The sequence below is a fragment of the Ambystoma mexicanum genome, chromosome 6p, assembly GCF_040938575.1.
Source record: "Ambystoma mexicanum isolate Mex_15411 chromosome 6p, UKY_AmexF1_1, whole genome shotgun sequence".
NCBI classification, from domain to species: Eukaryota; Metazoa; Chordata; class Amphibia; order Caudata; family Ambystomatidae; genus Ambystoma; species Ambystoma mexicanum.
In genome coordinates this window covers 1174595792-1174621982 of record NC_090935.1, presented here as the reverse complement: position 1 = coordinate 1174621982, position 26191 = coordinate 1174595792, and the positions used below count along the sequence as shown (strand labels likewise).

The 26191-nt window shown below is 46.2% G+C and overlaps 1 protein-coding gene across 1 annotated transcript in view; it reads right to left on the bottom strand.

Moving 5' to 3' along the window:
* The window catches only part of LOC138510283 (transmembrane channel-like protein 2-A), a 614464-nt gene that overhangs the window by 145186 nt on the left and 443087 nt on the right, over positions 1 to 26191 (bottom strand). Inside the window, exon 14 of the mRNA XM_069625813.1 lies at positions 22355 to 22594. Coding sequence (XP_069481914.1) covers positions 22355 to 22594 — 240 coding nt within the window. The remainder of the gene's footprint in view (positions 1 to 22354; positions 22595 to 26191) is intronic.

Here is a 26191-nt window from a genome sequence, read left to right as displayed (position 1 = left end):
CCACTATGGCCCTGGTTGCAATATGGGCAGCGTTGTATCTTACCTGCGGTGGTGTGGTGGGGTTCTGGATTGGCGTCATCATGTGGTTGCTCAGAGGGTAGGCACTGTCCCCTGGGGAGGTGATAATAGTTGAGATTGTTAGGGTTTGGGTATTTGTCTGTGTGTGACTTGCATGCATGTGCAAGGGCATTTGTACTCACCTAGGAGCCATGTGTCGCCATGCTGCCCAGCTTCCAGGGCCCGGCTCAGGGCGGACACTCTGTATATGAAACTGTCATGGGTGGAGCCAGGGTAGTTTGCATAGACAGAGGTGATGATTCCCTTTGCATCGCATACCACCTGTACATTGATGGAATGCCAGTGCTTGCGGTTTCGGTAGATGTGCTCAGTGGCCCTAGGTGGACGTAGGGCCACATGGGTGCAATCTATGGCACCGAGCACTTTGGGGAAGTGTGCCACCCTGAAAAAATCCAGGACAACGGCCTGCCTTTCTGCGGGTGTTCTGGGCATGTATATGTGCCTGCGGACTGAGGGGCGCGCTGTCATGATTGCCAGTACCTGGTGTAGGCAGCGTGACTGTGTGGCCTGTGAGACCCCCCCCACTATGGCAGTAGTCCGCTGAAATTACCCAGTGGCCAAAAAATGCAGGACATTGAGCACCTTCTCCAAGGGGCTCAATGCTTGGGAGCAAAGGGTGGGGGATGTAAGGTCATCTTCCCACTCCCTGACCAGGTCTAGGATGATGTGGGGTGGAAACCTATACCTGCCATAGACCTGGTCGTCAGGCATCCCAAAAAGGCTTGTCCGTGGTGCGAAAATGCGTGCCCTGGCTATTCTCCTCCTCCTGCGGTGTCCCACGATCAGTGCTGCGACAAATGGGGCATTCATCGTGGCTGTATATACGTGTTTGTTGTTTGCGTGCACTTTTGTACTGTGCGCGGGGACGCTTCCGCCTGCCTTCGTGTGGCGGACGCGTTGACGCTTGTGTGAGTCTTTTGCCGTGCGCGGGTTTCCCGTATTCGGATCTATGAATATGGGTTGTTCGCGTGCGTGTGGGCGTTCCGTGTAGTTCCCTGCAGTACTTCCCCAGTTACGCCTTCTTTTTCACGCGTTGTTCCCCATTCCTCGTGTTACGCCCACTGTTCCGCCCACTTTGGTTGTGTGCGCCGCGCTATGTGCGCTTTTGCTGTGCGCGTAGCGCACGCCGTGTATGCCTGCGTGCGCCATGGCTGGATTGGGCGCACGGACAGCGGGAAACACGCGCAGCGTCTTCCTTGAATCGCACGCGTGCGCGTGCGCTGCGTTTCTAACGCTTGCGCTCCCTTGCGCCTGCTTGCGCATGGATTTTCGGCGCACGTTTGTTCCATGAATCAGCCCCTAAATAACCAGCAACAAACCCATGACAGGCCCAACACCTTTCAATCTCCAATCTAGCACAGACCTTTGTGACCCCTCTTTTATAAGGGGTTTTCCATTTTCTCACAATAATCCTGCCGAAAAGGTCTCTTGGACGGCGGGCCAAAACGATCTGAACTATGGCAAGCGCTATGTACTACAAACCCAGGCACTTACTATTGGCTCCTTAGTAGCACAGAGCACATTACATTAAACTCTAAACAGATAAATACAAGTAATGAGGACGAGTATGTTCGTCGTATTTGCACAGAGATGCATTATAGCCCGGATGGTGAGGGGATAAATAGCTATAATATGCAAGACACTGGTAAATCTCAGAGCCTCATATCCCCGGATAATTACATGAAATGAACGTTTTTACCTTAACTACTCAGCCTCAGTCATCTCATGGCCATTCACAAGCTCATACTTCCGGGGCTCGGGGCTTCACTGGGCTCGGGCTGGCCTATTAGGCAATAGGGAAGTGCCCAAAGTGCCAGCTCGTGAGTCTAGATTTGCAATTTATTTTTGACAGACTGGACCACTTTTTGGGCCAGAGTGGACCGGTTTCATAAATGACTACATGAGGTTTAACCAATGTTACTAAGGATATATGTTTTTAGATCCATTATTTGCAACATTTTTCATCAGAAACACCCCCTTGCATTTTGTTCTGGATAGTAATAAGTTGTGATGTGTGATTGAGGGCCACTGTTTCATTGGCGGCTGGATGGATTGTATGGCCCAGTCCGATCCTGCTCAGCACAACCATGAATGCACACCTACAGCTATCATATGACAAGTACAGCCTCATATTGGCAGGTAATGCCATTCTTATCCCATGCACCGATATGCTGTGCCAGGTTCAGCCTCATATACTCAAGCCCAGATTTTTTTAGGCAAGGCAAAGTGTAATTAACCATCATACTACCATTTACCTCCAGGTGCAACTTCATCTCGAGAGCTCCAGATTTTTATTCTCAGGTTCAGCCTCAAACGAACAGCTGCAGCCTCACATGGCCATGTACAGTTGCATATGTCCATTCATTGACTCAAATCGCCAAGTAAAGCTTGAGATGCACAGCCATAGTCCATTGCACCTAGACACAGATTCATATGCCATGTTATCATGCTCCTGTCCAGCGCTGACTCACAGCCATAGTACATGCAAAGCAGTGATCCTTCTCGTGGTGGAGTGTGTCCCCACCTAGGGAAGCCAGGCCATTGTCTGCAGAGAAGGAGAACACGAGCAAGAGTGAAATAAGATGGAGGGAAAGTGGGGAAGGAGGTTGCAGATGTAGAGAAGGAGTCAGTTGGAGGGAAATGCTTTATATTACAATGGAGTTGTGCTAGTCCTCTATGTCTATGCATAGGCTATTCTCTAGAGCGATAAGACACAGAACAGTATGTGTTGGTTGAATATATGCATTGGCATTCCAAGACAGTTTAGGAAGAACTGTGGGTTAGAGATCGAGCAGTTTTCTTTGTCTGAGGGGCTCAAGAGCATATTGGCCAATCCTGGCAGACCTATGCACAATGTGCTGCACCATATGGCCAGGTGCACATTCTTCTGCAGGGGAGAATCACATTTTGGCAAGCTATTGCCACTGTATAGCAGGTGAAGACTGATATGCCAATCTAAAGCCATCATATGCCTAACAACTGCAACCATATGCCCATGTACAGCCTTGGCTCTCTTGCACATATCAAGGTGTCGGAAATTCTGAGACAGGGGCCGATACTGGTTCTCTCTTCCTGCACATTAGCTGATTCCTGGATGGCCCTGCCTCTGTGCTCAGGAAGAAGTAGCAGAAAACTGAGAAAGGCAAAGAAATCTAAAAATTATACGGGCCTCCCCACAACCCAACTATTCAAGCTCCAGTCAATGCAGGATAGGCTGTTGGCTGGATAGCAGTGGGAGCTGCATCTCGGGAGAGGAGAGATGGATTGTGCAGTGACACCTAAGCAAGTGCACGCTGCACTAAACCATCAATGTGTAGCTGTGAGCTATGTGAGGCCAACTGTTACTAACACGATTGAACGCTTGTACGACCGGATTGTGTATTTGGCGACGTTAGTGCTATTTTAATCCCAACATCATTAGTCTCCACCATCTGAAAAAAGTACTGCCCTTTCTTCATTCCACAACAAAAAAGACGCAAAGCCCTATTTCCACAGAATTACAGGGCTACTTTTTTGAGTTCACATAAGACGATGTGTACCGTCCAATAATAATGCTAATCCAATAATAATGCTAAATAATACGTGGCTGATCGTAGATCCACTCATTCATTCCCTAAGTGCAGTTATTAAACTAGGCCAAGCTTGTAGTGGTTTGATGCATTGTGAAGTCTGATATCCCCCGGGTAGGAGAGGGATGTGTATACAATTGACGCCTGGAAAGTCTCCAGCTTTCATTCATTGCAACTCCTCATGCATTGTTCTTGCTGCTTCCTTTCAGTTCATAGTGTTCTTTGAGATTCTATGTAATGAGTTCACATGCAATGGTTGTGCATCGATTCCCTGTCTTAAGTTCCAGGGTCATATTTGTTTTTCAGAACAATTACCTGCAAGTAGCTTATGATAAACCACACACTCACTTAATGTATTTCTCAATCATTACAGGCACTGTTCTTTTATGTTGAAGGCTTTAAATAACATGTTTCCAGCGTTGTAATTTTATAAGTGAAACTCATTTTATGGTGATAACCTTTGTCTACAGGTATACATGTGTAGTGGAGGGATCGCACTATGCACCTTATTGGGAGACAGGTACAGACAGACACACACTATATCTTATGCCTTAACTTACAGCTTGACCCGCCGCTTACCTGTTTCCAAACCCCATTTACGTAGGTTTCAAGATTACCCTGGTGAACCCCGCTGTGATGTGGATAAGTAATGGGAAGGCAAAGGTCATGGCATGATTTCCCCACAATCCCTCTAAGGAGAAAAACACTGGGTTAGAATAATTGGCACACAAAAGGAAAGGTGGACACAGGAATGCTGGTGTACGGTCTTTAGTTGTTTGAATAGCTTATACTTGTTCTTCCATTACACCAGCAGGGTTTTGTACATCTTTTTTTCTAAAAAAAGGGAAAAACACTATATACAAACACGATTTACCTAAACCTAAGCAGCTGCATAGCTGAAAGAAACTTTTCAAAAATATAAATATAAAAAGTCCTTTAAAAATATTTTTTAAAGTCCTGAAAAAAGATGTATGACGTCTTTACAGTGCACTGTATAAAACACTATGCACATGTTTCCTTACTTTCTGAGACAACCTGGCCAGGGCTGTCTCAAGGTCCCTGCTGCTGCTCTTTTTGGGTATTCTTCTTTTGAGGTGATGGCTACGGCAAGCAGTTCATATGTATAGGTAGGCAGCAGCAGCAGTGTGTGGGGGCCCTAAAGACTTTGCTTTGGCTGGGCTGCTTATGCAAGGTGTAGCCCAGCAATGAGAATGCAGCGTAGGGGAGTCCCTTCTTTAAGATTGGTATAGCTGTGTATGTCAGATGCAGCCTGGCTTCACTGCAACAATGGGGGCCCACAACCCTCCTCAATTTGAGCCACGTGTGCCAGGTGTGTCCCAGGGAGTCCTAGTGGGCATCATGGAAGGGGGTGACCAGTTCAAATAAATACACGGCCCGGAAGGATTGTAACATTGGGTGCTCCTCACTGTGGGCAGCGTCATAAAATAGAGGGCCTCAAGGCCCAGGACGTGACAGGCAACATGCCGGGAAGGCAGCAGTGTTCACAGGCACTCCCCTGAATGTCTGGGAAGTGCCTCAATCCAGGCCCAGCAGAGGAAGTGATAGAGTAAAGGAACCCTTGCATTGCCACCCAAGAGTGTCCTTTACTGTATTGCTTTCCTTTCCCTGTTGGAAAGGATCCCTGCATGGCTCTCCCTTTGAACTCTCCATTGGCCATTAGGATATCCTTGGCCCGCTCAATGAATTAGTCAAGCCATGATTTAGATGGACAGGCCACCAGTTGCCACTCAGTACCCTGACTCACAGGCACCTCCCACAGTACCACAACACTCCCATGAACCTGCTATAAAGAAGGATGAACTGAACACAGTAAATAACAGAAAGTGTGAATCTCACACTGGAGCTTGGGTGAATTGTAAGTTAATTTCATAACAGGACTGCTCCCCCTGGTGGTATGACAGAGAGCAGTCGGGGCCTCATCTAGTGTCTCCCTCGGACTCTGTAGAGTGCTGTGCACAAAGTCACGGACCCTGTCTTTCAGTGGAAGAATGGGTAAAGGTTACTCTGCCATGTCCACCGTAGATGGGGAAATTGGAACAGGATCAGGAATAGACTCTGAAGGAACACTCTCCGGTTGAGGTTGTGCTTCCCTAGAAGTGGGATCTAAATCTGTGGGTTGTGATGATTCCTGTGAAATCATCACCAAAAACCTGGTATTGGCCTCCCCTCATGTGGCCAGATAAAGGCAGCCGCTACCTGATCCGGACCCTGGGGGTGGTACTATGAGGGAGGAGCACATGGTAGGAGACACAGATCAGAGTAAAGTGATAACTCCATTAACAATCTCCCTGAAACGCTGATGGCATATTGTAAAGTCGAGCCCAGAATTGTAACTTCTAATATTTACACAACTGTTTTTGACAAAATGAAATCTAACCAACAATTGATACAATATAGCCTTGAAAAGTGTGAGAACTTTATGGTCTTCAATTCCCATAATTTCATAATAGCTATGGTACTGAGACCAGGAAGAGGAGAGAAGAGTCAATGTGAAACAAGAACAACCTTAAACCAAAGGTGCAGAATAGTTGTTCTACTCACTATCAGCTGTGCGGGAGATTTAAAGATGGTGCACCTTACTATTCACAAGAGAGTGGCAGAAGAGGAGCAGATGGTCGCAGCCTGAAGGAAGAAGCAGAACGCCATGGAGGAAGCAGAGCCATTCTGAAGGAAAGAGATGCTAACATGCACCTGCCTGGAGATGTTGTATGCCAGGGGAGAGAAACTCTGGTAGAAGGCACTGGCTGCAAGACCCAACGGGATGCGGTCTAGCAGAATGGTTGAGGTTCCACTGGTGGCAGCAAATAAGACGAACGCAGGAACCAGGAGAGACAGCATACGTCTGTTACAGCACACGTTCATCCGGTGAGTCAAACAGAAACATTGGGGACCCAGGGACATGTTGTGACACAGAAAGGCTAAAAGGGTACAATTCTTCACTCATGAGATGCTAGTTTGGGAAAACCTGGAACCCGCATTGCGACCAGCCAAGAAAAATTGAAGGAAAGACAGAAGGTTAAAAGGGTACAATTCTCCTCACAGGAGATCTCTGTTTGAGGGACAATTGGAACCCACAGTCAAGAGACTTTTCACAAGAGCCAGAGTGCAAAGAGGGTACAATTCTCCTCACATGAGATGTCAGTTTGGGGAAGCGTGGAACCCACATTGCCACAGGCAAATTAACATTAACAGGTGTGTGAAGTAGAATCCATAGCTGGAAGGTGAGTAAACCAGAAGGGGACAGTTGGGTAAAAGTGAAAAACATTCCTTGCAGGTGAGTGAACCAGGAAAGGAATACAGTGTGCAAAGTAGAAAGCATTACTGGCAGGCGAGTAAACCAGGAAAGGAGCAATTGCTTTTAAACAAGAAAGAAATGTGTGGTCAAAAGAGTGTGAATATTTTTGCTTTATCATCGTGACAAGAGTATTCTTTGAGAAATACTATTATTACATCCTTCTGAGTAATCATTTTGGAATCTTGAAAGGAACACTTTGTGAGAGAAACAGTTGCTCTGGTTTTGAAAAGCTATTCTACGCAGTGGCGTCGCTAGGAGGGGCCTGGGCGGACCGGGGCCCCCCTTATGAAACCCTGTGTCACCCCTTTTTCCCCCCACCTAAGATGAGCCGTGACCATGTTCTCCTCCTACGTTTGTCTGTGCCCCCCTACTTTTGTCTTTGGCCCCCTCTGTGCCCCTCCTAAATTTGATTCCTGGCGCCGCCACTGATTCTATGACAAAGACTGTTATTACATCCTTCTGAGCAACCAATTTGACATCTTGAAACGGATGCATTGTGAACAAAACTGTTGCTTTGGTTTTGAACTAGTGTTCCATGGAAGAGACATTAGTTTTGCCATGTTGAGAAATGTGTGGGATGAAAGAGACAATTTGCATTGAACTGAATAGAATATTGTTGGAACAAAACTCTTTAAAATCTCTTCCTGAATTGAACCAGGGGAAGGGAGTCAACCCTGAGTACAAGGATTAATGTATTGGAGTAAACATTTTGAATTGTTGCACATTTCTGTTCAACTAAAAACAGTCACATTTTCCTTGCACACTTTGATTGTTTATGTCATTGTGAGGGTCAGATATATTTTGGAATACGACTTCAAGATGGCCACCGTGGAGGGAGGCCATGTGTGAGTCGAGCTGCGTCCCCCCTCCCACGCCACAGCAGCGGCTAAAGAAACTCAGCTCGCACGAATGACCTGACCGGGCCCCAAGCCCTTGCAGCACTCGCCGGTACCACACCGAGGCAGGAAACGAACGCTCCCCCAGGCGCATCACCCCAAGGGCGGATGCATCAATATGCGGGAGGGCTTCCCGCCGACCACTTCACCCGAGGGGCAGCGTTCGGACCAACAGAGAACCCGCCCCACACGACTTAACTGCCGCCGGGGGGGACGCCCACAGACCAACACAACGCCCCCGGGCCAGAAAACCGGGACCCGACGGAGAGATCCACCCAAACCACTGGCCCGACCCGGGTGGCGCACTTGCGAAGCCTACACGCCGCAGACGAGGAGGAGAGGAGGCAGCTGAGGTAAGGCCCGAAGACACGGCTTCTCCGGCAAAAGCCCCCCAAGCGCCACCTCCTCCACCCGCCCCCCCCAGCGGCCCAATCGGCGTCCCCGCCAGAGGAAACCGTGCAGGGAGAGCCCCCACCAACGGAAAGGCACCCACGAACCTCTCCTTGAGATTCTCCATTGTCGCTGGAGCCCGGGGGCATGACGGCCCCTCCGATACCATCTTCAGGGGACGGGCAACACAACGGACGAGGAATCCGCCGCATCGGAGAAGGGGGCGAGCTTCCCCTACCGGAGTAATAAACAAAGCCCACACCGCAACCGGGAGCCCAGATGTCACAGACAAGAGGGAAGCAAAAACAGGAAACCCCCTCGTCCCACACGCAGAAACAGGACCAGAACCTGGTCCACCTCTGGGGGGAGACAAAGGGAACCCAGACAAGGCCGGAGCGCACAAACCCCCAGGGAGTGGACGCTCCCCACTGTAAGAGGATTCAATTCAACACTACAGCTAAGTCAACGCCTAGTCTATAATACTGAATGAAAACCCTCATTGATATATCTTTATGTCCAGTTCATGCGTTCTGGATGACTACCCCTATATAACACCGCTCTCTTGGAATCCCCCTGACCCCACTGAGCCAAGAAGTAGTTCTGTTTTGCAAGTTAAAAGGTTTATTTGATAATTTAAACAAGAGATGTATATATCACACCTTATAATAAATTAATAATTGAATAGCACACTTAATCTGATATGATAAAGATTAACAACGGAGAATCTGGCACTAACACGCTTCTCTATAATCAATAAGGAGTTGACATGAAATGGATAAGGTAGCACACAGGTGAATAGGAACAAAAGAAGAAGGTGGTACAAAATGCTTTATAGAGTTCAAATGGATGCAAGGTTGAATGAATGAAATGCAGTATAGAAATACTCAATATGATTTCAACAAAACAATGTAATCACTTTTCTCTGGCAATCCCCTCCCCCCCTTGATGCAAGGCAAGGAAATGGAAGGAAAACACACAGTTCTCAGAAATGCAATCAAATGTGATTCAGTTCACCCCAGCAAGCTTAGACTACAGAAGTTTGAAAACACAGGCCCAAATTGCTTTGATATGTGCTGGCAATGAATTAAAAAATATGCTAAAATGCTTTTAATTCCCTTTCAGAGGTTCAGGGTGAGTGATAGCTACTCTCTATGAATTCAGGATCACCTTAACAATGCTTTAGTAGTAACTAGCAGGTAAACGAAGTTTTTGGCAAGGAAAAGCAAAACTGCTGTCTTTTTACACGTGAAGAAATTTGCAAATCGCGGCAAAATTCGCGGATGCGCCGAGCGCTATTACAGAGGAACCACAAGGACTATCTCTATCGTTTTGGGGTCCTAGGAAAGCCTAGGATCTCAGCTTCCAAATGAAAGTTACTGCAAGTCTCTAAGACAAACGGTCGCGGAGATATGAGCGATTTTGTGAAGGTCGTTTTTCAGATTTGAAATTTTAAAGTTCAAAAAGACCCGTGCAGCTTGCAACTAGAAAATGACAAGTGACAGATTTGGAGCTATCAGGCAGTTCTACTTAGGTTAAATAGATTGAATTAGATGAATTTAAACTAAGAGATTGGGTCTACACAGTTCTGCTGGGTACTCACACTATATTCTTGAATTAAATGGGCCTCATCACGGATCTGGTCAAGGTTTTAGACTGGGCTCTGGTCTCTCTCTGGGCACAGCGTCTGGTCTCTGGAACTGCTCGCTCTCTGGTCTGGTCTCTTAGTTCTAGATAGATTGAAGTCTCTAGTTTGGCTTTCTGGAGGTTGATGAATTTGAAGTCTGGATCTCTGGATGTTGTATGGTCCGGCAGAGCGCGTTGCAGCAAATGGAATTGAAGGTCCCTATCTGTCCTGTCTGTCTGCTTTTATGTGTTTTGAGAGTGGGTGGGTATGTTGGTCATAACTAAACTTGCCCCTCTCACTTGTCATTGGTCAAATTTCCATTCCTCACTTGATTGGCGAAGCTAAGTTGTGTCAGAGTGATGTCATTTTATGGTATGCAGATAGGACACTCCTCTGTCAGATTGCACACATTCTATATTTGATAACAAAAGACATATTTCACAGTTACACAGTTGCTTGAAATTACATATAAATGGTGTGGCTGAATTTAGCCATGTCTCTGTCCAAATCTGTTGTTTCTAAGAGCTTGCATTCAGAAATGGCACATAATTGACTTTTTAACTGATTTTTCAATTTCTGACATTGACCCAACTTTACATACATGTGCGCAGGGAGTATGGACATTAACTGATGAAGTTTCAGATTTTTAACATGCATACATTTAGAGTAATATCCACTTTTCCGCTGACACCCCCCTGAACATACCACCGGTTCTAAAAACCTCTTAAACTGTGGGCAGAAAAATCACAAGAATTATGGTATCATTTATAAAATTTTCACATGTCCGCTCTATGAATGATCCATCTTTTTAAAGTTATGTTCTGGCTCCAAAGGGGTGTGGTTTCCTCTCAGCACAAGGTAGAAATACTGGTTTATCCAGTTCTGCCAAGCCAGCTTCTGTCTCCAGTTTCTCCCCCTCCCAGTTTCTGCCAAGAGTAAGCCACTTTTACGACCCCTGCAATATAAGATTTGCTTGGGTCCTGAAAGGCTCATTGTTCAAGAGGAAGCCATTTATGATCCTCTCAATAAACCCTCTGCCTGGGTGAAGGGAGTTGCATTGTTCACTCTCCTGCAGAGCACAGGTAATTCAATTATCAGATAGATGGTATATTCTTAGTGTGGCCAGCAAAAAGGCAGATAGTCCTGGGAACACAGCTGTGACTCAAGTTTCACTCCTGATGGGGATAGTTGTCAAGCAAAATCAAGTTCCTTAAGCCAGACTTTCAGCTAACTGTCATGTTTTTTGTTGCTTTTTAAATTAACTTGCAATTTTACACATGCAGCTAGAATGCTGATTCTAAGTGCAAAACTATGACATTTCAACAGTTACAAAGGCATGTGACACCAAACATAGGTCACTCATTTAATCTAAACATTTTCGATTTTAGTGTCTTTAAATCCAGTGCAACTTAAACTGCTGACTCCATAGCTCAGCCAGTTTTGTTATAAGCATTGTTCTGGGCTCTTCATTTCCCAGATTTTGTAGGCACACAAAACTCCATTCTGCCAAATGTCTGCTGGTGTTCAGTGAATATTTTGCACATATTGTAATGTTTGAAAATAGGCATTTTGAGCCTGCCTTCAGAGAAACACAGGGTGGTTTTAAAACGCCGGCTTTTGGATAGTGGTGAGTACTGGTACTGCACCCATTTTTGGGATTTAACAAATGAATTCCCCACAATTCTAAGTTGCATTTGGCAATCAGCATTGCCATTCCCAATGGTTTCAGACTACTGTGCGGGTAGTCCAATGGTGGTTTTAAAGCGCTTTGAAGCTAACCGGTGCTACTGTTTTTCCTTTGGCAACCCATTTCCCTCATGGCAACCCGGCCTTTCATTCTCGGACTGGTGGGTGGCAAGTGAGGCAACCATTTTGGTGGGCGCACAAACTGCGCAGCTTTCCTGGATTTCGGCGCACATGTGGGTTTTCCGCCATCTTGACTTTTCTAAGCCCACAGCACCAAATGTTGTAGCATGATAGCTTAAACGTGGGTCAGGACACCCAACACCACGCCGAGATGGCCACGAAGGAAGATCTAAAATCGTGGTTCGGGGAGTTCCAGCTGCAATTTATGGACTCTATGAACTCGCATCTAGACGCCATGAAGAACACATTTAAATCAGCGCTGAAGGAACTAAGAACAGAAGTCTACGGACTGGGTGAAAGAACGAATACCCTAGAGAAAGTAGTACAGAACATCAAGGAAGAAACACAACAAATGGCAGAACTGCAGGAACATCTGGCCCGTCAGACGCATAATCTAGAGATCCAACGTGAACATTTAGAAAATCGATCGCGAAGGTCCAACATCAGGATCAAAAACATGCTGGAGTCGGTTGAGGATAAAGATCTTAAATCAGCCGTGCAAGAAGTCTTCCTAGACATCCTCGACCTGCAGGAGGAAGAAGAAATTCCGATAGATCGAATACACAGGGTGGGCCCACGGAGAACGATGACCCAAGGTAACCGCCCGAGGGATGTCCTGGTGGCCCTCACGAGATATGCACAGAAGGAGCAAATCCTTCGGAAGGCCAGGGCAATGGACCATATCCGAATAAATGGAGAGGAGGTACATTTCTATCAGGACATTGCACTATCAACGCTCTAGAAAAGAAGGGACATGGCCCAAATTACAAAAGAACTCACTACACGTCAAATTAAATACAAGTGGACATTTCCATTTGGACTCCTATTCACCTGCGACGGCGCGCAAAAAAGGATAACCACAAAAGAGAAAGGTTTGACCATATTAAATCTACAGGAGGAGGACAATGTCTCCCCACAAGCAAGCGGCACGGTCCCATACGCGAGGAAGAGCAGGGGGGAATGGAAAACGATAAACAAAAGGGTGGGGCGCCCCAGCAAAAGGAAATGAAGACCGACTGAGGGCAGGAATGAGGAGCCAGAAGCTTGACAAGGTGGTGCGCAAGGAGCCAATAAGATGACTGCAGGAAAAGCGAGTCCGATATAACAGGTGCCGGGAGGAGAGGGGAGTAAGACCCAGGGGCACAGAAGTCATGTGGAAGGGTTTAGGAACCCCTTCAAAGTTGTCCCTGAGAGTGTTAGAGGGTATGAAGCACAAGGCGACACGCCTGAGCGTTAATAGGAAATCATGCCATCCTCAGGGTTGTTGGGGGAGGGAAGAGGGAAAGGCGCCAGTTGGGGATAGCGCAAGTTTTGGGGGGGTGGGCGTTGGGGACAGGGGACAAACCGAGCATAACACAAAAACAGAAAAAGGGAGAAAGGATCATAGGACATGCCAGATAGCCCATAAATACCAATGGGAATAAAGATCTTGACACATAACGTCAGAGGCCTCAATTACCCCATTAAGCGTAAAAAAGTGGAACATTCCATCAGGCAAGGTGCATATAATATCGTAATGCTTCAGGAAACACACATTACACAGCGGGATAAGCAAAAGGTGCGGCTCAAGGGCTTCAATCAAATATATCAGGCGAATGCACAGGATAAAAAAGCAGGGGTACTGACAGCGCTCAAAGATTCCCTACATGCACAGGTAAACTCGTCCTGGAGAGACAAACAGGGAAGTTGCCTAATAATAACATTAACAATTGAAGGCAGGCACCTCACCTTGGCCACAGTATACGCTCCCAACATGGGTCAGGAGGGTTTTCTGAGGGATTCCCTGAATAGAATAGAACAGCAAGTGGTTGGGGACATCATACTGGGGGGGGGCTTAAACATGGCATGGGACCCCTCCCTAGACAGATCTGGACCCAGACAACGTGATCAAGGCACCCCATCCAAAAACTTAAAGCAGAAATTCATGAACCTAGGGCTGACAGATGCATGGAGGAATGGCAACCCCCAACAGAAAACCTTCTCCTATTATTCACACGTACATAATACTGCTTCGAGAATATATTACCTGTGGGTATCAGCGGGGCTCCTGGGCAGGGTAAAACAGATCGAGATGGAACCGATCACACTCTCTGACCACGGTCCGCTGTGGGCAGATGTTATCTGGCAAACATGGCCACCGCTTATGGAACTGGCGCCTCCCAGAGGACATCATTAGAGACCCGGTGATGAGCCAGGCGCTAAGAGAACACATCATAGAATACTGGGCCATTAACAATCTCCCCGGAACAAATATGGATACTTTATGGGGCGCCCACAAGGCGGTCATTAGGGGACATCTCATAGCGCTTAAAACACAGAAAGAGAAGACGCACCGCCAGTGGGAAAAAAAATTAGAAGAGAAAATTAGGGCGATACAAACAGAAATGATTCAGACGCCCACCAGAAAACTCATGCGCACGATGAGACAGGTTTAGGGGCAATTGGAAACACTCAGAACGAAAAAAGCAGAAAGGGCACAAAACACTGGCACTATGTAAAGGCAAACAAAGCAGACAGACTCCTGGCAAGACAGCTGAGGGGGAAACAGCAGGCTCAGACAATACGAGCAATAAAAGAAGAATCAGGCAAACTTAGAACACAGACGGAAGAAATAGGAAGGATAGACAGGCCTTGGATAGGGACATCACCATAGAAGAAGTACATGCAGCAATACATCCCTCCCGAAAAACAAAGCCCTGGGCCCGGACGGGTACACCGCCATATACTACAAGACATATAGGGATATCCTCGCCCCGATACTCACATCCCTGTACAATAAATTTGGGGAGAAGGGGGATCTGACACAATCCATGAACGAGGCAAAAGTGCTGGTCTTTCATATAAAGGGAAAAGAAGAGCAACTCCCTACCTCCTACCGCCCTATAGCTTTAATCAACCTGGATGCCAAACTGTACACGAAGATCTTAGCGACCAGACTGGCCCGAGTACTTCCCAGATTAATCCACCAAGGCCAGTCAGGATTTGTTCCAAACCGCCAGACACACGATAACATCAGAAGGGTCCTACACCTAGTAGAAAAGATAGGCATCAAACAAACCCCTGCAGCACTGGTAGCCCTAGATGCCGAAAAGGCGTTTGATCGAGTAGAGTGGTGTTACCTTTTTCGGGTTCTGCAAAAGATGGGAATGGGCAAGGGGTTTATAGATAAGGTCAGGGCCAACTACAACTCCCCGTCCATAAGAATAGCGGTGAATGGAGGGCTATCGGACATAGTGTACCTAGGAAGAGGGACGAAGCAAGGGTGCCCGCTCTCCCCCCTCCTATACGCTATATACTTGGAACCTCTCTTGGCAAAAATTAGGGATTTGGCAGAGGTGGAGGGGATAGAGATGGCGGGGATGACCCACAAAACGGTGGCCAATGCGGACGATATGTTGGTGGCCCTAGGAGACCCAGAGAAGTCCCTCCCACACTTAATGGAAACCATAGAATGATTTGGAGAGATTTCAGAGCTGAAAATAAACAGGCAAAAATCGGAGGTGTTGATTCTGGCGGGGAATAGAGAAAAAATTGACTCAGTGGCCACAGACTGCCAACTGAAAATCGCCACCTCGGGCGTCAGATATCTAGGAATCACCCTCACAGACCACATAGACAAATTGTATTCCCACAATTACCCGCAAATCCTAGAAAAAGTTAAAAATGACCTGCTAAAAAGGAACCCGTTAGCGATTTCCTGGTGGGGGAGAATCACGGCAGTGAAAATGACAATCCTCCCCAAACTAATGTATATGTTTCAGGCCCTCCCGATAAAGCCCCCACAGGCCTTCTTCAAAGCACTTAGGAAAGCGACTTCCAAATATGTCTGGCAGAACAAGACCCCAAGAATTTCGGATGCGGAATTGACAGCTCATAGGAAGGAGGGGGGATGTGCCATGCCACACTTCAAAAAATACTACAAAGCGGCCCAGCTGTGGGTCATGGGGGATTGGATATCGGAACAGGGGGAGAAAATCTGGGAGAGGCAGGATCGGGCGGTAGCGACAACATCCCCCAGGCACATGCTATGGATCAATAAAAGATTCCGACATGCAAACACCCACATTAGCGAAATAATGAAAACGGCACTGGGGGTATGGGACGCCGCCACGACAAACGAAACCTTGACCAAGGATCCCGCCCCGTTCATGCCAATATTCGTAAACCCCGAATTCCCCCCGGGAATGGACAGGAGAGCTTTTCGCAAGTGGGAGGAAGGGGGGTGCAAGATGGTGGGAGATATGCAACAGAATCAACAGATCAGATCCTTCGAGGATTGCAAAACTCTCTTGAATCTGACACCAAAAGACAGATATAAATATGATCAGATACATCATTGGCTTAACACTCCCCGAATAAAGGAAGCATTGACAGGGACCTGACCCACTTTGAGAACTACATCATGACGCACTCTGGATCCTGAAAATTTGTTTCCAACACTTACAAATTTATTGATGCACAGAAGGAACCTACCACATGTCTTTACATGAAGAAATGGGAGAAAACCCTGGGCTACGCACTCTCCAAAGAAAGGTGGGAATACTTGTGGGGCTTGATGCCAAAACTGACAAGAGCCATTCAAACGAGAGAAATGTGGGTGAAGATGATGGTGCAATGGCACTATACACCGGAGAAACTGAACAAAATGTATGCTACCTTCCCGAATATCTGTTGGAGAAAGTGTGGCGGGCTGGGAGATTGGAAACATATCTGGTGGGACTGCCCGAGGATAAGACCATACTGGGGAGAGATAAAGAATCAAATGAGTGGAATGTTCCAGGGAACAGAACACCTGGGAGAGGAAATATGGCTAGGGGGCTTTTGGGATCCAAAAGACAAAACGCTAACTACCCCGCAGAAAAGAAGCTTTATGGGCCTCCTAATAGGTGCATGGTTGGAAATTGCAAGGAACTGGAAACACGAATCCCCACCACTGGTCGTTGATTGGACACGAAGGGTCTGGTCACACCTGGTTCTAGAACTAATAACGTATAACATCCAAGGAGATCATGGGAAATTCCGAGAGGACTGGGAAAAAGAATATAAAGAACAATGGTGCCCACACAACATAAGACTATTGGACTTATTCACGTGAACTAGGAAAAGATCTCCGACATAAAACATACACAGACTGAGTTATGCAGGTTGGGGGGGGGGGATTTCTTTGTTTACTTTGAATGAAGTTTGAAGTTTGAACCTTGTAAGGTATAACACTGTGCCAATAGAAACTTAATAAAAACATATTTAAAAAAAATATATATTTTGGACACAAGGTCGACTTTCCTTAGTTTAAGTTTGCTAGGTATGGACAATCTTGGTAGAATAGGGACATTTAGACCTTTATCTCAACCCCTTTTATAGTTAATAAACATGGCAAATGTTGAGAAAATGTCGACTTTGCGTCCATCTCTCTTTTCGGACCCCTCAAAGGGTGCAGGGACCCACACTAGTGTGTGATCTAAACCATGGTCTTGGTAGGTGCCAAAATGATCGCCCTCTGCATCAGATTTCTTCACTGATTTCCAGCTGAACATCTTCTGGTCTCATTGAATTGGTAACTTGAGAAGCTTCAGAGGACTGAGAGTGTGGTACGAGTGGTTAAAGGCTGAGAGTGGCATGATGGAGAGCAGCTGGGGCCTCATCTAGCGTCCCCCCGCGTACGATGGAGAGCAGCCAGGACCTCATCTAGTTTCTCTCCCAGACTCAGCAGAGTACTCTGCACCAAGTCGAGAACCCCATCTTCCAATAGAGGAATGGGTAAAGGTTCCTCTACCACATCCACCGTAGTAGGGGCAATTGGAACAGGATCGGCAAAAGACTCTTAAGGAAAACTCTCTGCTTGGGGTTCAACTTCCCTAGAAGTGGTATCTCAATCTGTGGGCGTAGGGACCCACAACAGTATCTGATCTAACCCATGGTCTTTGTAGGCATCACACTGATCACCCTCTGCATCAGCGTCTACACTAGCTCCTGGTTGGCCTTCTTCTGGTCTCATTGACTTGGTAGATTGAGAAGCTTCAGAGGAATGAGCCTTCAAAGGATCTTCTTTGTGCCTTTCAGCATGACAATGCTGCTCTCTTGTTATCATCCCCATGGCCAATTCTTCTGCAATCCCTTCCGGTGTCAGCTCAACCTCATCCACAACTGGGAAAAGATGGTATTCTGGTGCAAGGTATTGATGTTCCTTGACTGGCTCTCCTATTACAGTCGATAGAGAGCTCTCCTAGCTGATGCTAAATGATGAATGGCTGAGACTCCCACTTGTCACCTAACTTGTTGCATCTTCTCTTACCTTCTTTCGAGCTGATGTGCTTGCTCCTGATGATGGTTGAGCTGTTTAACATAGCTGGTTTAATTCTCTGTGCCTGTTCCTATGATGACAACCCAAAACACAGGTCTACAGGCAGCCAGGCAACCCTTCCAAACATCAAGAAGTATGGTGTAATACCAGTGGCATTGTTCTTTGTACAGTTGTAAGTGTGGGTCAGGGTGGCCACATGCTGACTCCATCTGTTCTTCTCTTCTGGCCTCAGTGCGCCCAACATTGCCAAGAGGGTTTGATTAAACCTTTCCACTTGGGCATCCCTGTGAGGGTGATCTGGAGTTGTGTGCGTCTTCTTGATGCCAACCAGCCCCAGCATCTGAATTGATGAGCATCTCAATTCAAAATGTGCTCCCTGGTTGGAATGAATCCTGTCCATCCCACAAAATATTTCTCCCACAGCACACATGGGCAACGGTGGTAGTACACTAATCTTTATTGGGAAACATCTGTGCATATCAATTGAAGTGGTCTGTCACCACCAGGAAATTCTGCACACCTCACCTGTCCATCTGTAACTTGAGAATACAGACAAAGCCCATGGGCCCAGAACACTTCAGATGCTGACGATAGGCTGAAGGATGAGCCACTCTCTTCCTGGTGAAACACCTGGAACAGTGCTGGCATTGATACTCGACATCTGCCGCTAGTCTGGGTCAGAAAAGCCTTGAGCGGACTAACTCAAAGGTTCTATCACTGCCAAGATATTCATGCTGGTCATGGAGTGCATAGAATACAGCTCAATGGAATCTCTGTGGTAACACTGGGTGTTATAGTAGCCGGTCTCCAGCATTGCTCTCCTTGTACTGGATTACACCCTTCTACACAAGCGTCTTCCACTCGTTCAGCATCTCAGCTTGCTCAGGGTCATGAGAGAAGTCTTTGGACACATCTGATCCCGTGGTCTTGGCTTTCAGGATCAGAGCAATGCCAGGACCTGCTAGCTGTGATATGTGGATTTCATCTCGGGTCATATGTGGTGGCTCAGATGCCTCCAGATTGGTGATGTTGCAGAAGATGAAGGCTACCACCTCAGCTGAGGATCCCAAGCATTCCATGCCCCTGGCTCTGTCTGGTCTCTGCTGACTTGCAGCCTGACAGATCACTCTGACATCTGCTAAAGACACCTCCTTCCACGATTTACATCCAGCTGTCTCATCCAGTTTAGCATGAGGACTCAAAGAGAGGGCATCAGCACTGATGTTAGTGTGTATAGGTCTGTATTCTAAACTAAAATTGTTTGTGGATAGTACATTGAGCAATCAGTGTATGGTAGCATCCAGTTTCGTCAACTTACCTAAGAGGTGTGCTGTCCATACTCACATTGAAGGTGGCACTGTAGAGATAATCCAATGGGACATATTCTTTCAATATCCACTTTAAAGAAATTACCTCAACAACTTACTAAAAGAGCACCTTGCAAAGCTGTGTGAAACATTTTGCAAGAGTTGGCTGCGTTGTCTCCCATTGACCTTATTCACATTCAGGAATAAGCCTGCTTCTGATCACCATCTGACCCTGCACAAGAGCATAACAGGCAGGTGGTTGCATTCTTCACTCTTGCCTCCATGCACTGCTTCTGATCCTCAAGGTTCTTCTAAGATATTGGGGGAAGAGTTTCAGGGGTACCTTAGGGCCTTAACCAATGTTCTAAGGTAATATCTCTGCAGGTGGCCCCCTGGCAAATCTAGCTTTCTGTGCCAACAACAGACACCCCAACACCACAGGAAGAAGCACCACTGTTTCAACTGCCCACAATCTAACCTGGGGACAGAGTCCTGAATATAAACGTCTCCAGGCGCTGGAGTCAGCCCCACTTCCTTGGCCTGTTTGCGGTGGTCTACACTACGTTGACAGCAATCAAGGTGGTGGGTCAGCGACCATAGATTCACATCTCTGCCTTCAAGAAAGAGAAGGGAACCGTCCTCGGCAGGAGCACAAAGAGAGGTTGTAGACAGAAGGGAAGTATGGGCCTGCTGACTATGACATTTGTATCTTGGTTTCATCTCCATGGACAAAGAGACTATCCTTGCTTATCTTGCTTAAAGAGTTTTGATGTATATATTGTGTATTGGTTTTGCTTTCATTTTTACTTTCCTTTTGTTAGAGTTTAAATTGATGTTAAGAAAGCATAGTATAAATATCACTGATGTATCAGGGGATATTAGTTTATCAGTGACAGACTTAGAAGTGTTTTTAACAAGGAAATTATTTTGGGCAGTGATGGAGATGACTATCACACAGAGAAGGACAACATGTTATAACCACATGAAAATATTGGGAAGAGAGAGTTTGAATGAGAAGAGCAACACGTGCTTGATCATTACACATGCAGCAGGTACACCAAAGCTCTTTGTACTGCAAGAGATATAGCCACTGACAGCACATTGTTTAGTTCACTTGTCTCTATGCAAAGTGAAGGTTTTGTTTCAGTGTCACGGGTCTCACTTGAAATGGGTTGAAGAGGGATATGATATCTATAAGGACGATTACATTCAGCTCAAAAGATGTCAGACAATGCAGAAACAAAACATGTAATATTACATTATGACACTGAGGGATTTAGGACGGGAGAAAAGTCATTCACAACACAGCATGAAGTAACTTGTGAGAATGCAACAGGGGATGCATCCCATGGTGTAGGAGAAGGCCACAGCTACATGAAGAAGGGGCTGTTTTATATCAAAATAAGTTGGTGGAACAGCTGGTAGCATGTAGTGCATAACAACTGGTAGGATTGGGCCTGGATGTGGTTGAGTGCATCAACCGAACATGTCTGGTTCTTTGGGGAAACTCTGTCGAGAAGCTGACCTATATTGATGAAAACAAGCCACCAGTTAAAATGCTGAAGCTCACACAATCTTCCTTAAGTTTCAGATCACGTAGCACAGTGCACGTAGGGCAGCATGGAAACTGAAAATGCATCATGCAAATTCTTGGCCTAAGAGGAGGGACAGCAGCATTGATGATCTACTACTGGGTGTGTGGCACCCTGGATAACACCCATCTCCTGACAAATTGGCCGGCAGCTGAACCCTGCTACCACCGCATTTGTCTGCTTTGATCATTCCTCAAAGCCATCTTTTGTCAATAGCTAAACATTCCATTCCCGAGAACCTGAACTATGCAAACCAGTGGCCACGACGATCTAGATCTATGGACTTGCAGAGAAGAAAAAGGGAAAAAAATTCCAAGATATCAGCTGATAGTTTGGAGGAAATACCACTGGACTTACTCAGCAATACTGCAGTATTCTTTTCATCTCTTCTTGTGCCAGGGTTGCAGACGGCAGCCAATGCAAAATGGCTGAAAATTACCAGGTAACACCTTTTGAGGTTGGCAATTAGTACAGAGCAAGGGCTGAATACCACCAGGGAGGATCTTAGGGCTTTCTGTTTGACCACCCTGCAGAATCACTACATCCTCAACTTCCTAACAGCTATGGAAGGAGCAGTATGTGGGAAAATAGGGTCTACTTGATGCACCCTAGTGCCTTCAAACAACAACACAAATGGGAGCCTCATGGCAGCTATAAACTCCTTACATTCCTTACATACTGCCATGATACAAGAAACTAACAAGGTGGTTGAGAATGACTGGTTTTATAGACTGTTTTCCTTGGTGCCCACATGGTAAAGTAAGCTACTGAAGCGGCTTGTCCCCATCCTTGTTATATTTCTCATTGGCCTTTGCATTTTCCAGATAGATTTGAGATATTTAGCTTTGTAACATATACATTTTAGTTATATTTTGTTAATGTCTTGGTTGCTGAAAAGAATAGGTTATCATCAATGTGCTTATGTGATCACCTGTTGATATATTGGTGAGTTGTAATGTTCATTTAATACTGGTTTCTTGCTATACTAATACTAAATGAAACAAGAAACAGAAGAACGAATGCAAAGCAAAAGTTGTGGAAAGAAATATCAGCTGCATAATCCTTTGCAAGTGAAGACAGACTTCTTTCATGCTCTAAAGTTTCAGGAGAGAAAGGAAACAAAGGCATAATGAAACATCAAGTAATTAGTCTCAGGAGGATAGCTCAGCAGCAACGTGCTCGCCTTGGAAGCAAGATGGCACGAAGAAACACAGGTTCGATCCCCGCATCCGCGCTTAGAAACCTCTGGGTATTAAGCGCATTATAAATAACCTCTCATATCATATACTATGCGCTTACTAGCAGGTATTTGTCACAACCTAATAGCTCAATAAACCATGTGCCCCTCATACAAGGGCCTCCACCCTTTAAACATTCACATTCATGTCATCACTAATGTTATCAATGCACTGTACCTGAAGGGTCCACAGTCAAAGGAAGGCGGCAGTGACATTATGGTGTAGGCCACGGGCAGCAGGCTCATGAAAAGGACAAGCAGTAAAAGTCCCATATAAAAGTTGTTGGATTTTGATGCTTTGAACACACGCTCATGGGGCACATTGCTGCTCATAACGGCCCAGACCTGGAAGTACATTGAAGTTATCAGGCGTATTATGTTCAAGCCAATCAGCCCTGGGGCATAAAAGGCGCCCATCCTGAAAAGGTGGGGATAAACAGGTTAGTTCAATTGTATAGAGGATTTTTCCTTTTTTCTAGCTAAAAAACAAACTTAATAACTTGGTTAAAAAGGAATGCAAGTTTAACCCTACCAACATTTGTATATCAGAAGCTCATTGTTGGGCTTCAGAAAGAAAAAAATATAGACAAAGCAACAATAATCCAATGAAAACACCAAAGATGAATGTGAATTGCTGGCATGACCTGTCAATATGCTTTTGTGTTATGTTTAAACAATATGTATTGATATAACAGATATGCTATTTTTGCACCTACATCAAATGTATTTTAACCTTACCTCGAAGTCAGTGAATGCATTCTCACATTATGTTATTTCAATAAAAGAAAAGAGAGCATATTGTTGGCAAAACGTAATCACAAAATGTTAGTTTATCAAGGTATGTCAAATCCGCAGTCAGGTATTAAAGTGGACTTGGGCTAGGTGGGTCAGTTTCCAGGCAGTCTACAAAATTGCTCCTGAGTCAGGGTTCTATTGAGCCTCCCCTCCTATTATCCCTTGATTGTGGCCATGCCTTTTTGTGCAATTCTCACATAGCTCATGTGAAGAGATGGGTACACATTCTGTTTGCTGTGCCCGACTTTCCTTTTCTTTGTGATTCTGCAGTGCCGACAACCACAGGCATCCCTTTCACCATGCGGAAGCAACAAGCACTGTTGGATGGGGATTAATTTAGAATAATGGTACTCAAACTAATTTATGCTGAGACGCCCGCCTCCCCACTTGAGTAAACATATTGTAAGCAGGCCACACAAAGGAAAAACCTGATTATATTTTTTTATTGAAAGTAGTAATTGTTCTCTTGTTTCGTCCTGTAAAGTAACCCAGTCCAAGGTGTTTTGGGAAGTCTTGAGCTGTTTTGAATGTATACTGTTAGGCTGTATTTTCAATTCCTACTAAGCACTAAGGACTCAACCTCTTTAACACTGCAGATTCCTATTATCTACCAGCCCCTACATTGTGACTCAGGCGTTGGCACTATTTTATTAAACTAATTTAATCTGTTATAAAGCCTTCTCTCCCTCTGATAATACTTGCAGACTTTAATTTAGACTTCAACAAATTCTCTCCTGGCTAATGGACATGGACTTTCTCTTCATCAGTACTTCCCGACCCATAAAAAGCTTGCCCCCTTGACTTGATCATCACATGGAATATTAAGCCAATTACTCCATATGTACTACCCACTAACTGGTCTGACCACGGAGCAGTTCTTTTCAGCCTTCCCTCCCCACAACCAACTCAGTCTCTGATGCTGACATTAACCACCATTACTTATCGCAAAAAGCAGAAACTGAACACTGCAACTCTTGACCCTCTGTTCAAAAACAGAGAGAGTAGATCAGATGAAATTACTAATGCTAAGGATTTAGCATCTATTTACACCGCCACTGTTACTAAGATAATTCATTCTGTTACACCGTTAAAATCACTATCAAAGACCAGGCTTATCACATGGTTCACAGCTGAACTGGATTGTCTCTAGAACTTGCCTCAGTGTCTGGAACGCATATGGAGAATTCATCCCTCCAAGACATGAGTGGGGAATTAAAAAATCCTGCATCCTCTATAAACATTCTATTTTGGAAGCTAAGAAACAGTATTATGAAGGACAAATAGACACAACCACTCATTCCTGAAAGGACGTTTTTTAAATCCTAAATAGCGTAATAAATCCCTTATCTAATTCACCTCTAGTACCTTCATCCTCATTCTGGTGCAATAAGGTGCAAAGTTTTTTCAGAGACAAGGGGCCTTATTACGACCCTGACGGAAGACCATGGTGCTTTTAGCACCATGGTCCATGCCGGTAAGTTACCGACTCTGCCATGGAAAAAGGGGGAATTACCACCCCATTACAAGGTTGGCGGGTGGTAATTGCCCCTTCCTCCATGGCCCTTCCCCATTCCCATTTTTGCCCCATAGGGCTCAATGGGAATGGGGAAGGTGCTAAGTACGGTGCCGCAAATTGTGACACCGTAATTAGCACCAAGGTCCCTTTGCGGGTCCCTACTTTAACGGCTGGTCTACACCAGCCGTTAAGGTCGGGTCCCGCAAAGGGACCTCATAATTAGGCGCTAATAGGTTAACGGTGCCGCAGCCTTTTACGGCGCCGTTAACCCATTAGCGCCTGGGTCGTAATGAGGCCCAAGATCTTGAGAATTAGATCCAAAATTAACTCCTTCCTATGCTGATATTCAGTTAAAAAAAAACCACAACAACATTGCTCATTGACCAATCCAATTCACAACCGGAAGACCAGATCGCTATTTGATTTTCACCCCATCTCTCTGGATGAAACTAACGGGGTCATTTACCAAAAAAGTGCTAGTTTTGCACTAACTTCTTTGTTGGCAAACAAAAATGTGTGCTGTCACAAAACCTTTGTGCCTGACCCATATAAAAGAGTAATCACGGATTACCTCCAAACAATCATCATTCCATCCACTCCTCTCCTGCGACTCACAAGTCCTTGTCCCAGTAACCCTAAAAAACTGTACCCCAACATCCTAAATCAAAGCAGCTCCCTCAAATCCCACCGAAACTGTGCCTCGTCCCCATACACCAAAGCAGCACCAGTGAACCCCAGCGAAAGTGCGCTTGTCCTCCTAAACCAAGGAAGCACCCTCAAACCCAAGAGAAAGTGTGCCTCTTCCCCCTAACCAAAGCGACCCCTGTGCACCTCAGCGAAACTGCGCCTCATTCCCTGAAACCAAAGCATCACTTGCATACCCCAGCAAAACTGCACCTCATCCAGCTAAACCAGAGCAGCACCCGTGAACCCTGAAAAACTGTACTTCATCCTTATAGACAAAAGCAGCACCTGTAAGTCTGGCCTCCTTCCATTACTCCTACTGACGTGTGCCCCAACCCAAGGGAGCACCCACAAGACTGCCCTACTCTCAGTAGCCCTACTGCCATGTGCCCCAACCCCAGGCACCACCCGCACTTCTGCCCTCCTCCCAGGACCTCCACTGAACTTTGCCCCAACCCCAGGCAGCACCCACAAGTCACCCCTCCGCCCAGTACCCCACTGAACTCTGCCCTAACCCAAGTCACCACCCGCAAGTCTGACCTCCTCCGAGTATCCCCACTGACATCTGCCACAATGCAAGGCAGCACCCACAAATCCAAACTCCTCCCAATACCCCCACTGACCTCTGTCCCAAATCCAGGCAGCACCTGCAAGTCCGCCCTCCTCCCAGTACCCATTACTGATCTCTGCCGCCAACCACAGGCAGCACCCATAAGTACACCCTCCTCTCGGAACCCTCAACTGACATCTGCCCCAACCTCAGGCAACATCCACAAGTCTGCCCTCCTCCCAGTTAACCCACTGATCTGGGCCACAACCCTCAACAAAAGGCAGCAGCCTCAAGTCTGCTCCCCTCCAAGTATCCCTACTAACCTATGCCTCAACCGCAGGCAGCACTGGCAAGCCAGCCCACCTCCCAGTACCCCCACTGACCTCTGGCCCAACCACAGGCAGCGCCTGCAAGTCTCCCTCCTCCCAGTGCCCCTACTGACATGTGCCCCAATCCCCCAAACCAAGGCC